Source organism: Ranitomeya imitator, chromosome 2 (genome assembly GCF_032444005.1).
Source record: "Ranitomeya imitator isolate aRanImi1 chromosome 2, aRanImi1.pri, whole genome shotgun sequence".
NCBI lineage: Eukaryota > Metazoa > Chordata > Amphibia > Anura > Dendrobatidae > Ranitomeya > Ranitomeya imitator.
This window is the reverse complement of record NC_091283.1, coordinates 697636984-697649749: the sequence shown is the minus strand read 5'-3', so window position 1 is coordinate 697649749 and position 12766 is coordinate 697636984. Positions and strand designations below refer to the sequence as shown.

The window sequence follows — 12766 nt, the reverse complement described above, 5'->3', positions numbered from 1 at the left end:
TTGACGAAGAAAGGCGCTGATGTGGCGAATTGATCCTCTGCGGCTGTCTCTGCCTTTCAGGAGCTTAAACATCGATTTACTTCTGCTCCGGTGTTGCGCCAACCAGATGTTTCTCTTCCGTTTCAGGTTGAGGTTGATGCTTCTGAGATTGGGGCAGGGGCCGTTTTGTCTCAGAGGGATCCTGTTGGTTCCTTAATGAAACCGTGTGCCTTCTTTTCCCGTAAGTTTTCGCCTGCTGAACGTAATTATGATGTCGGCAATCGGGAGTTGTTGGCTATGAAGTGGACGTTTGAGGAGTGGCGACATTGGCTTGAGGGAGCTAAGCACCATATTGTGGTCTTGACCGATCATAAGAATTTGATTTACCTTGAGTCTGCCAAACGGCTGAATCCTATACAGGCTCTTTGTTTTTTTCCCATTTTGATTTCGTGGTCTCGTACGTTCCGGGTTCTAAGAACATTAAGGCTGATGCCCTCTCTAGGAGTTTTTTGCCTGATTCTCCTGAGGTCTTAGAACCGGTCGGTATTCTGAAAGAAGGGGTGGTTCTTTCTGCCATTTCCCCTGATTTACGACGGGTTCTTCAGGAATTTCAGGCTGACAAACCTGACCGCTGTCCTGTGGGGAAACTGTTTGTTCCTGAGAGATGGACTAGTAGAGTGATTTCTGAGGTTCACTGTTCCGTGTTGGCTGGTCATCCTGGCATTTTTGGTACCAGAGATTTGGTTGGTAGGTCCTTTTGGTGGCCTTCTTTGTCTCGTGATGTGGGTTCTTTTGTGCAGTCCTGTGGGACTTGTGCGCGGGCCAAGGCTTGTTGTTCCCGTGCTAGTGGGTTGCTTTTGCCATTGCCGGTCCCTGAGAGGCCCTGGACGCATATTTCTATGGATTTTATTTCCGATCTTCCGGTTTCCCAGAGGATGTCGGTTATCTGGGTTGTTTGTGACCGGTTCTCTAAGATGGTTCATTTGGTGCCTTTGCCTAAATTGCCTTCCTCTTCGGATTTCGTTCCGTTGTTTTTTCAGCATGTGGTCCGTTTGCATGGTATTCTGGAGAATATTGTGTTCGACAGAGGTTCCCAGTTTGTTTCTAGATTTTGGCGAGCCTTTTGTGCTAGGCTGGGCATTGATTTGTCTTTGTCTTCTGCGTTTCATCCTCAGACAAATGGTCAGATCGAGCGAACTAATCAGACCCTGGAGACTTATTTGAGATGCTTTGTGTCTGCTGATCAGGAGGATTGGGTGGCTTTCTTGCCATTGGCCGAGTTTGCCCTTAATAATCGGGCTAGTTCGGCTACCTTGGTTTCGCCTTTCTTTTGTAATTTTGGTTTTCATCTTCGTTTTTCTTCTGGGCAGGTTGAGCCTTCTGACTGTCCTGTTGTGGATTCTGTGGTTGACAGTTTGCAGCAGATTTGGGCTCATGTGGTGGACAATTTGGTGTTGTCTCAGGAGGAGGCTCAACGTTTTGCTAACCGTCGTCGGTGTGTTGGTTCCCGGCTTCGGGTTGGGGATCTGGTCTGGTTGTCTTCCCGTCATGTTCCTATGAAGGTTTCTTCTCCTAAGTTTAAGCCTCGGTTTATTGGTCCTTATAGGATTTCTGAGATTATTAATCCGGTGTCTTTTCGACTGGCGCTTCCGGCCTCTTTTGCTATCCATAATGTCTTCCATAGATCTTTATTGCGGAAATATGTGGAGCCCGTTGTTCCCTGTGTTGATCCTCCGGCCCCTGTGTTGGTTGATGGGGAGTTGGAATATGTTGTTGAGATGATTTTGGATTCCCGTTTTTCGAGGCAGAAGCTTCAGTACCTTGTCAAATGGAAGGGTTATGGCCAGGAGGATAATTCTTGGGTTTTTGCCTCTGATGTCCATGCCGCTGATTTGGTTCGTGCCTTTCATCTGGCTCATCCTGATCGGCCTGGGGGCTCTGGTGAGGGTTCGGTGACCCCTCCTCAAGGGGGGGTACTGTTGTGAATTCTGCTTTTGGGCTCCCTCCGGTGGTTGTAGGTGGTAATGCAGTTGTCTCTGGGCTGCTGTCCTGGACAGGTGTATCTACTGATTGCAGTTCTGACTGGAGTATTTAGGTTTGCAGGACTCATTAGTCCTTGCCAGTTGTCAATGTTTCTTGGGAAGTATTTGATCTCTGTCTGGCTTCTCCTGCTTAGCTGCCAATTCAGCAAAGATAAGTGTCTGTTCCTTTTTCTATGGCACACAAGCTGTGTGCTTGTTTTTGATTGTATTCCTGCTCTGAGTTTAGTAGTCTCTGGAGTTGCAGATATACGTTCCACGTCTTTAGTTAGATGGAGGAATTTTTGTATAATCTGCTGTGGATATTTTTGGAAGGGTTTTAATACTGACCGCACAGAACTCTGTCCTATCCTTTCCTATTTTAGCTAGAGTGGCCTCTTGTGCTAAATCTTGTTTTCTGACTGTGTGTGTCTTTCCTCTCCTACTCACAGCCAATATTTGTGGGGGGCTGCCTATCCTTTGGGGTTCTGCTCTGAGGCAAGATAGTATTCCTATTTCCATCTTTAGGGGTATTTAGTCCTCCGGCTGTGACGAGGTGTCTAGGGCTTGTTAGGTACACCCCACGGCTACTTCTAGTTGCGGTGTTAAGATCAGGATTTGCGGTCAGTATAGTTACCACCTACTCCAGTGAAAGTTTTCATGCTTCTCCAAGGTCACCGGATCATAACAGATGTACCATCCCTGCCCACAATCACTTGTCCATGTGTCCGTGGTAAGGTGGACTTTCCCTGTAGCAGCATTGTTGAGGGAACGGGTAATGTTGTGGGACAAATGCTGGTGTAATGATGGTACGGGACACCAGGGGAAAATAGTGGTGACTGGGGCCCAAGTACCTTGGGACGGCTGCCGCCATCAGGTTGCGGAAAGCTTCCCTGTCAACGAGCCTAAAAGGCAGCATTTCTAGCGCTAGCAGAAGAGAAATATTAGAATTTAGGACTGTGGCCTGTAGGGCATAGGCTGGGTATTTCCGCTTGCGTTCCAATGAGTGGGTTATAGACAACTGAAGGCTGTGCTGGGACAAGGATGTGGACGGGCTTGATGCTGGTGCTGCTTGACTGTGGGCCAAAACAGGTGCAGGGCTAGAGGCATCTTCACATGCAAGGTGTACTGGGCATTGTCTTCTGCACAAAACAGTCGAAGAAGCAGTGGTGTGACCTGCAGGCAGTGGTCCTGGAGCCTGGCGTTCGGCCCACCACAAAGTCAGGTGCTTTGCTGCCATATGCCTGATCATGCTGGTGGTGGTCACACTGGTTGTTTTGCTGCCCCTGCTGATGCTTGCATGGCAGGTGCTGCAAATGGCCTGTTTGGGGTTATCGGCAGAGTCTTTAAAAAATAACCAGAGTCAGGAAGATCTAACAGTTGGAATGGTAACTTCCCTCATGTTGGTGTTACGGAGAACAGATGCACGCCTTTTGTCTGTGGCCATCACACTGCTTCTTCCTGCCTGTTGGGGTGATATGCCTCCTTGCCCATGTGTGCTGCTGCCCTCGCTCTGCATGTTCTCCTGCCAGGTTGGGTCAGTCACACAGTCATTCATCACCTCGTCTTCCACATCCACACCCTGCTCCTCCTCGTGACTTTCTGGCAATTGTGTCTCATCATCGTCCACCTCTTCTGACACTTTCCCACCATCGCCTTCGTGTGACCGGGGATGGTCAAAGCTTTGGGCATCTCTACATGAGACCCCATCTGTCCCCACTTCAAGTTGACCGGCAGAGGGTTCTGAATCTTGAAATGGAAAACTGAACAGCTCTTCATAGTGTCCAAGTGTGGGATCAGTTGTCTCAGGGCACTTGGCAAGGTGGAAGGAAGGAGGATCAGAGTGAGGAATATCCGGGCCACACTCAAGGCTACTCAGATTTGACCATGTGGAAGACATGTGGTGGTGGTGGTGGCAGCTAAGTGACTGGAAGCATTATCCGCTATCCAACCAACAACCATTTCACACTGCTCTGGCTTCAATAGTGGTGTGCTGCGTTCACCTAGAAACTGGGACAGGAAGGTCGAGCGAGAAGATGTGGGTCTTTGTTGTTGCCCACTTTCACCTTGGCCGTGGCCTCATCCTCTGCATGCACCATCATCATCACGTCCACTTCCCCATCCCTTGCCTTTGCCATTTTAAATGTACTACTGCACTATTTCAAGTGCTCAACACAAATATATTTATTAGTAGCAAAATAATATCTGATCAGTATACCTGCAAATCTACAATTTTTCAAACCCAAACACCAGGCAGACCTCAGCCTGATAAAACAGACTGTATTCAATTTTTGGGGGCTTTTTTGTGAAGTGAATTTATGCAAAATAGTGCTGTATATAAGTAGAGTAACAGACAGCAAAAAAAAGGGGTCCACCGGCCTACAATGACCAAACTTGGAGCACGTAGATATATGAGAGCTGTCAGGGAAATACCACACTGGCAAATATGTGGCCTTTTTATAATTTTGGAAGCTAAATAGTGCTGTATAGAATTAGATAATCAGACAGCAAAAAAAGTGGTACAACGGCCTGCAATGCCCAAACTTGGAGCATGCAGATATATGAGGGCTGTTACGGAAATACCACATTGGCAAATATGTGGCCTTTTTCTAATTTTGGAAGCTAAATAGTGCTGTATAGATTTAGAGAATCAGACAGCAAAAAAGGGGTCCACCAGCCTACAATGACCAAACTTGGAGCCGGCAGATATATGAGGGCTGTCACAGAAATACCACACTTGCAAAAATGTGGCCTGTTTTTTTTTTAAATGCAAAATAGTGCTGTATAGAATTAGAGTATCAGACAGCAAAAAACGTGGTCCACCGGCCTAAAAAGCCCAAAGTTGGAGCACACAGATATATGAGGCCTTTTTCAGTGGTTTTAAAACACACACAAAAAGTGGCACAAGGCTAGCACACACAACTATGCTACGTATGCCTGACAAACTATGATATTTCAAAAGGCCTCAGTCTGACAGAACAGACTGTATATTTTTTTTGGGGGGGGTGAATTTTTGGGGAAAAAAAATGCAACTAGGTATATAGTAAAAAATCTGCAGCCGCAGCAGCAGACATTTATGGAGCTTTGGGTGGGATGCAGTGGGAGCTATGTACACACATACAGTGCCTGCAGGCCTTGCACTGATGTGGATATACTGTGCTCTGCCTACCTAGTGCTGCAATATCGGGACCCACGAATTAGCCCTAAAAAGGACTTTTGGTTTCTGTGGAGTTGTGGATTTAAAAGTACACCTATTTGGAATGGCTGCATTCTAAATGAACCAACCTATAAACGTGTCCCACTAGTTCCCCCTTTAGTGAAGACCAGAAACAAAATTTAAAACGGTGGAAAAAACTATGCTTTTCCATCATACAGCTGAACAAAAAGTTGCATAAAATGCAATCAAAAAGTTGAATGTAAATAAAAATTATATAGCTGAAAAGGTCATCTTGCCTGGCTAAAAATAAGCTGTGATACAGCTCCATCAATGCAAAAATACAAGTTATAGCTCTCCGAATATAAATAGTTTTTATTGTGCAAAAATGCCAAAACATTAAAAAATGATAAAAATGCTGTAATTGTACTGACCCAAAGAATAAAGTTATCACTTTTACCAGATGGTGAACGTTTTTGTTCATTCTCCTTCCCAAAAATCGGAATAGAAAGCGATAAAAAAAAAAAAAATAAGTGACTGAAAAAGGTACCAGTGAAAAATTCAACTCGTCCCGCAAAAAAAAATAAGCCTTCACATGACTCTGTCAGTAAAAATATAGAAAAATTATAGCTCCCAAAATATAGTGATGCAAAAGCTTTGTCTTGCAAAACAAAAGTCTTTTAGTGTGTGACATCAGCCAAACATAAAAAAATGATAAATCTGGTAATGCTGTAATCCCACTGACCCGAAGAATAGAGTCATCTAATCGTTTATACAGCACGAGGAATGGTGTAAAAAAAAAATCAAACTGATTCTTCACTTGCAGTTGATTATTTCATTTTGCTTCCCAATATCGCAATATGGCTCGCCTCACATTTATCCTGCGTGCTGCGCTGAGCGCTTGCACTAAGTTTTCTGTGTAAGTTTCCATAATATGTGATTCAGATGGAACCCCTGGCAGTTGATTCCCTATAATGAGGCAGATGGAGACATTTTAGACATGCATAAAGTGCGGTCAGCCACAGTTTTTTGCTCCTTTGAATAGATGGATGGAGCGCCTCGTCAGGGCATGGTGGTACTCGGTACCGGGTCCTGCGGTTGACAGGGGAGGTGTCACGGTGGCTGACCCGGTCCGTGGCCCTGGGACTTCCATATAAAAGGGAAAAGTCTTTAAAGGGATAAAGTTTATTTTCGTGATGCCACCTGTGGTATTCGGCCAGGGTGACCGACGCTACTTTAAGGGGTCCGCTGGGGTGATGTTATGGCAGCTAGATGGTATACCTTCCCACAGGTGAAGTATGTCCCCAGGGCTTCCCAGTGTGTAGATGGTAGATGGTGAATGGTGCAGTAAGGAACGAGGACACAGGTTTGCAGTCTCAAGTACACTTGAAATACTGCCTCCAGCAGTTGCTGATTTGTGAGGATGAAAAATCTCCTGATTTGCCGCCTAAAGACCCAGAGTAGGAACGCGTACCTGAAATTCCTGTAATTCCTGAAATTCCTTAAGTGGTTGCTCCATTGGAATCCTCGTCTGTCCAGCCTGACTCGACTACTCAACCTGACCCAATTACTCCTTCTGATTTACGGCGCACCAAATGAGCAACAGCCAGGAGACCCCCCAAGAGATACAATCAAGACCAATTTATTTGGTAGCGAATTGTCCAAGGGATAGGAAAGTGTCAACACTTACTACAAGATCTCTCACTTGTGGAATAGCAAGCAAACGGAGAGAGGGAGTGGTAGAACAGAGACTGGACCGGGGATACCTCTCTTGTGCCGGGTCTGAAACTGTCGGGGCTGTCTCCTCTCTTGTCCAGGGGAAAGCTTAAAAACCTAGACCGAACTTTGCACTTTACAACAGGGGGCGTGACTAAGCTAAAAAGGCCAGAGCGCATGGGTGAAAGCAGTCAGTCCTGGTGGGAACAAGCAGCACGCAGCAGCGAACAGTTGGTGCTCCAACCTCTGAGCACCATGACAGTGCAGGCCCGCGCAAAAGACTCCCGGCGACCAGATACAGAGACTGTGATGAGAAACATGCCAGATGCCCAGTGGCTTCTCCAGATGAAGATGCCAAATGCTCCGGGCTGCAAGTTCTGCCTGCATGCAGCCTAGGGAGGATCGGGTGACTCACCAGGAATTGTGCCTCATCTCACCCACTTATATGTGTCAAGCTACGTTAAGCTCCGTCAGAGTTGGAGATTGTACTTCATATCACACAACGAACACTGGACCCAGGACCTCGTCCAAGGCGCCAAGGACACTTCATCACCGTCGGAAACTGGATCATCAAGGTCTTCATGACGATACTGGACTCATCACGCGCTAACTGCGCTGGCGACACTGGTTGAACATAAGACTCTACGGTCAGGAAGTCGGCAGACTGATAAGTAAACCCATAAAGAACTCCTTCATTACTTATTGTTGTTGTTTAACTCAAGCTGCACATTACTTGTATTTATACCACCTACTTTATTCCTATTCACCCCTTCCTCTCCCTGCATGGAGTAACCCCCTGTTCAAGTAAAATATAGTTAACCCTTGCTCTGCCTCCAGTCCATTACTGCATCCCACAACCTGCTCATACTGCTTCCCTTCAAAGCACTGCTGTGTACCCAAACAGTAGTTTTCCACTACATATGTGATATCAACTATATAAAATTCTGTGGAGCACTGTGTGTTCAAGGTGTGCGCAAAACCTCTAGATCAATTTCTTGAGGGGTGTAGTTTCCAAAATGTGGTCACTTGTGGGGGGTGTTTTCACTGTTTAGGCACATTAGGGGCTCTGCAAATGCGACATGGTGTCCGCTATCTTATCCAGTCAATTTTGCATTCCAAAAGTCAATTAGCTCTCATTATCTTCCGAGTCCTGCCGTGTGCCCAAACAGTAGTTTTCCACCATATGTGGTATCGGTGTGCTCAGGACAAATTGCACAACAAATTATATGGTCCATTTTCTCCTGTTACCTGAAGCTAAAGCGACATTTTTGTGGGAAAAACATTTTTTCATTTTCACAGTTCAACGATATAACATTCTATGAAGCACCTGTGGGTTCAAGGTGCTCACTACACAGCAAGTGTCTGCTATCTACTTCAGCCAATATTGCAGCAATGGAATGGGGAGGAGCAAAAATCTTCCTGTGTAACACTGTCTCTGTGTAGAATGGAGGCCTGGGCTGCTTAAGTTTCTTGTACGGACTTGCTGGGGCCGCACTTCCTGTTGCTGGAGGGAATGCAATTGCAGCTGGAGCAAGCCGGTAACCTAAGTGTAGGGGGTGTGGCCAGAGTCAGTAAGAAAAAAGGTGCTGCGCGGGAACAGAGCAGGGCTTCTTGCCAGAACACTGAGCTGGTGCGGATCGCAGCTGTGGTGAGGGGTACGTTAGGTCGCAGCGTGTAGAAATGGGGCGGCTGCATAAGAGACTTACTGATATAGGCAGGTGCGCTGGGTAACACATGCCAGGCAGAGTATTGCAGTGTGGACGTTCGGGTGACGGCTGACAGAAAGAGGAGCACACGCCGAGCTAAGTCGTGCAGAGCAGCCATCCAGATGCCGGTGGCTACCCAGAGAGACACATGCTGAGCTGAAGTTTGCGGAGAGCTTGATCCTATTTCTCCACAGTTTTATGGACTAGGAGCTCAGCGGACAAAACCGGAGACAGCCAACTGCCGCCAGAAGCAGGATCATGTATAGGGCGGAAACGCCTGAAGATACCACATCGATAGCCGCCAGTGTTCTACCATCCTTGGGACCTCCAGCAATTGACAAGCTGTGAAGCCACGATAAATGAAACTGTTGACAAAAGACTGTCTACTTAACTACTTGTTATAATGTTTAACTGTTGCATTCCCTTTGTTTTGCCTGTTATCTCCCTGAAAGGAGATTCTTACTGTTACATTAGTTAATTTCTGTTCTGCAGCATTTGTGTTACTGTATCCCAGTACCTGGTTATTATACCTGTATGCAGCATAAACAAGGGTGGTATATATGTGTCAAATCTGTTCTTACATAATGCTTATAATTAAAATTGACTGACTGACCAATATTCAATCAATAGTTTTCCTTACCAATAATAAATAACATGCCAGTAAATAGATAAGCATGTGACTATCCTCATGGGGTCAGTGTTCCAATCACAGGTGGACGCATGTTTGAATGTTTGAGGTACTTTGTCCCAAATGAACAACATAATGTGCCAGCCAAAATGTAACAGACGCGTGCACCTGAAATGCTTAAAGGGATATTCCCATCTCCAAGATCATATCCGAATATATAGTAGATGTAATAACAATAGTATTAGCAAATACCTGAAATTAAAAATTTAGTATAGCTTTTCTGATTCGCTTTGTCTCTTTTCTCATGTCCAGGCATTGCAGGACTTTAGGTATCCATGGTTACAACCACTGAAATAGTGACAGTTAGCTAGTTGCTAGTGGTCGTAAGCATGGATACCTAAGGTCTTGCAATAACTGCACATGAGGAAAGAGACAAAGCGAATCAGAAAAATTATACTACATTTCTTATTGAAGGTATTTACTTATATTAATATTATTATTACACCAACTACATATAGGAATAGGATCTTGGATATGCGATTACCTCTTTAAGCCCCACAACAATATGCAAGAAATTAACCTTTTTGACATATTTTTATGGGATGAGTTGTACATATTTTAGGCATCATTTTTGGATATATATTTATTAGAAGTTCGTTCCTATTAATAGTTTTTATAATGTTCATGTTTATAACATTCACCTTCACTTGATTCAATGAGGATGCCAAATGTCCATATGTTTTATACTTCTTAATAATTTGTTTGCAGTATTTTTCTTTAGAGAATGCAGAATGTTGTATATATATACTAGCTATTGAACCCGTTCTACGCCCGGGTGGCGAGCATTTATATTGGTCTATGGTCTCCATCCTGGTATGTGCTCTCCATCCTGCGTCCCCATCGTGTCATGTGCTGCTCCATCCTGCGTCCCCATCCTGTCATGTGCTGCTCCATCCTGCGCCCCCATCCTGTCATGTGCTGCTCCATCCTGCGCCCCCATCCTGTCATGTGCTGCTCCCATTCTGCGCCCCCATTCTGATGTGCTGCTCCCATCCTGTGCCCCCATTCTCACATGTGCTGCACCCATCCTGCGCCTCCATTCTGACATGTGCTGCACCCATCCTATGCCTCCATACTCACATGTGCTGCACCCATCCTGCGCCTCCATTCTGACATGTGCTGCACCCATCCTGCGCCTCCATTCTGTCATTTGCTGCTCCCATCCTGCGCCCCCATCCTGTCATGTGCTGCTTCCATCCTGCACCCTCTTTCTGTCATGTGCTGCCCTATTCTGTCATGTGCTGCTCCCATCCTGCGCCCCCGTTCTGTCATGTGCTGCTCCCATCCTGCGCCACCATTCTGTAATTTGCAGCTCCCATCCATATGCCCCATCCGCTGCTCCATAAAGGTTGATGGCCCCATAAGATGCTCTATAGTATATGCCCCATACGCTGCTCCATAAAGGTTGATGGCCCCATAAGATGCTCCATAGTATATGCCCCGTATGCTGCTGCATTATGGTTGATGGCCCCCATAAGATGCTCCATAGTATATGCACCGTATGCTGCTCCATAAAGGTTTATGGCCCCCATAAGATGCTCCATAGTATATGCCCCATACACTGCTCCATAAAGGTTTATGGCCCCCATAAGACGCTCCATAGTATATGCCCCGTACACTGCTCCATAAAGGTTTATGGCCCCCATAAGATGCTCCATACTATATGCCCCGTACGCTGCTGCGATATATAAAAAAAAAATAACATACTCACCGATCGTCGCTGCGCACCGAGTGCTGGGGGGCCTGAGCAAGCGGGCGGACACCGGCGCGCTGTGGGGGTCAGGTGCCGGAGTCGCCGTTAGCTCAGGCCCCCAACACTTGCTATATTCACCTGGCCCTGATCCAGCGCTGCATGCCGCTCCGTGTTCCGGGTCCTCTGGCTGTGACTGTTCAGTCAGAGGGCGGCGCGCATTAATCGTGTCATCGCGCCCTCTGAACTGTGAACGTCACAGGCAGAGGACCCGGAAGATGGAGCGGCACGCAGCGCTGGAACGGGACAGACAGGTGAATATAGCATACTCACCCTCCTGGCACGTCCCTGTCTCTCCGTTGGAGATCGCGGTTTGCGTTCAGTGCTTACGCATACCGCGATCTCCTGGGAGCGTCACTCTGTGGGGTCCAGACTGCGCCGGCGCTTGCGCAGTCTATAAAGGCTTCGGACAGAGTGACGCTCCCAGCCTTATATTATAGATTTTTTTTATTTTAAAGCATTCTATACTATAACCATACATTTTTTGTGGCTGTATAGCATTACACTATTACCTATTTGTATAAAATGTACAGGCATCTTTTAAGACCCCCAAACATTAGATTAAACTTGGCTGAATCCACTTATATTGGAAGGATCAGCAGACAGTGTAATGTGTATGGGGGCACTCTCCTACCTCTGTTCTTCTGTTCTCAGGGTGATGAGAGAGATATCAGCCCGCTGAGAGATATTTTTTGTATATAGGGGGCATTACAGTGTATCTAAGATATAACTAGATAGTAACCTTTGTTATGGCCAGATGATTATTGGTACTAATATGATTTTGGTGGAGCAGTGAATGGTGTTTTTATGACATCTGAGCTACTATTAGATAAGTGATATACTTACCATGGCATAACTAAATCCGCAACTGTTAGTCCTGAAATAAATAAGTGAAATTTTAAGGAATATAATGTGCAAAATATGATTTCTTCATTTCTACAATACCTACTACATGTACTACAAAAGGACCAAAACAATATGCCCCTTTTTTTATCCAGTTTATAAATAACCTACTATGGAAACTGAATACCATTGTTATAAACTAGTTAATAAACTTATTTACTAGAGAGATAAGCAAATCTTTTTAAAACCAAATTTGCAAGCTTCAATGATTTAAAAAAAAAATAAAAATAAAGGTATTCTAGTTGCCCTAAAAGACCTGCAACAGTCAGATATCCCTTAGGACTGTACTAAACCACCTTCAAGCTGATTAAGGTTACTTTCACACATCAGGTTTTTTGTTTCAGGCTAAATCCGGCGAATGTTGGAAAAACTGGATCCGGCGCAGATTTTGAAAAACTGATGCGACGGATCCGTTTTTTTGACGGATCCGGCTAGCCTATCTAGATTATTGGATAAAAAAAAATTTGGAGCATGCTCAGTTTAAAAAACCGGATCAGGCCGCCGGATCCGCCTTTTTCCAGATCCGGCACCATCCGGCTCCCATAGGCTTTCATTGTAGCAAACAGCCGGATCCGGCGCTTCAGGCTTTTTCGCCGGAGACAAAAAACATTACAGTAGACGTTTTTTCCAAACGCCGGAATCGAATGTTCGCCGGATCTGAAAAAAGCCAGAAGAAACGCTGGGCCTTCCGGCGCATTCTGGCACAAATACAAGTCAATGGGGGAAAAAACGGTTCCGGTTTTTATTTTTTCTGGTTCCAGTTTTTCTCTAAAGAGCCGGATTTAGCCTGAAACAAAAAGACGGATGTGTGAAAGTAGCCTAACACATACACAGAGTTAGTAATGTCAGAGT

The 12766-nt window shown here is 45.6% G+C and overlaps 1 protein-coding gene across 2 annotated transcripts in view; it reads right to left on the bottom strand.

The window, feature by feature from the left end:
• The window catches only part of LOC138665532 (heparan-alpha-glucosaminide N-acetyltransferase-like), a 1558440-nt gene that overhangs the window by 895270 nt on the left and 650404 nt on the right, over window positions 1-12766 (bottom strand). For both annotated transcript variants that reach the window (XM_069753108.1, XM_069753109.1), the window contains exon 9: window positions 11858-11888. In XM_069753108.1, the coding sequence (XP_069609209.1) occupies window positions 11858-11888 (31 nt within the window). The remainder of the gene's footprint in view (window positions 1-11857; window positions 11889-12766) is intronic.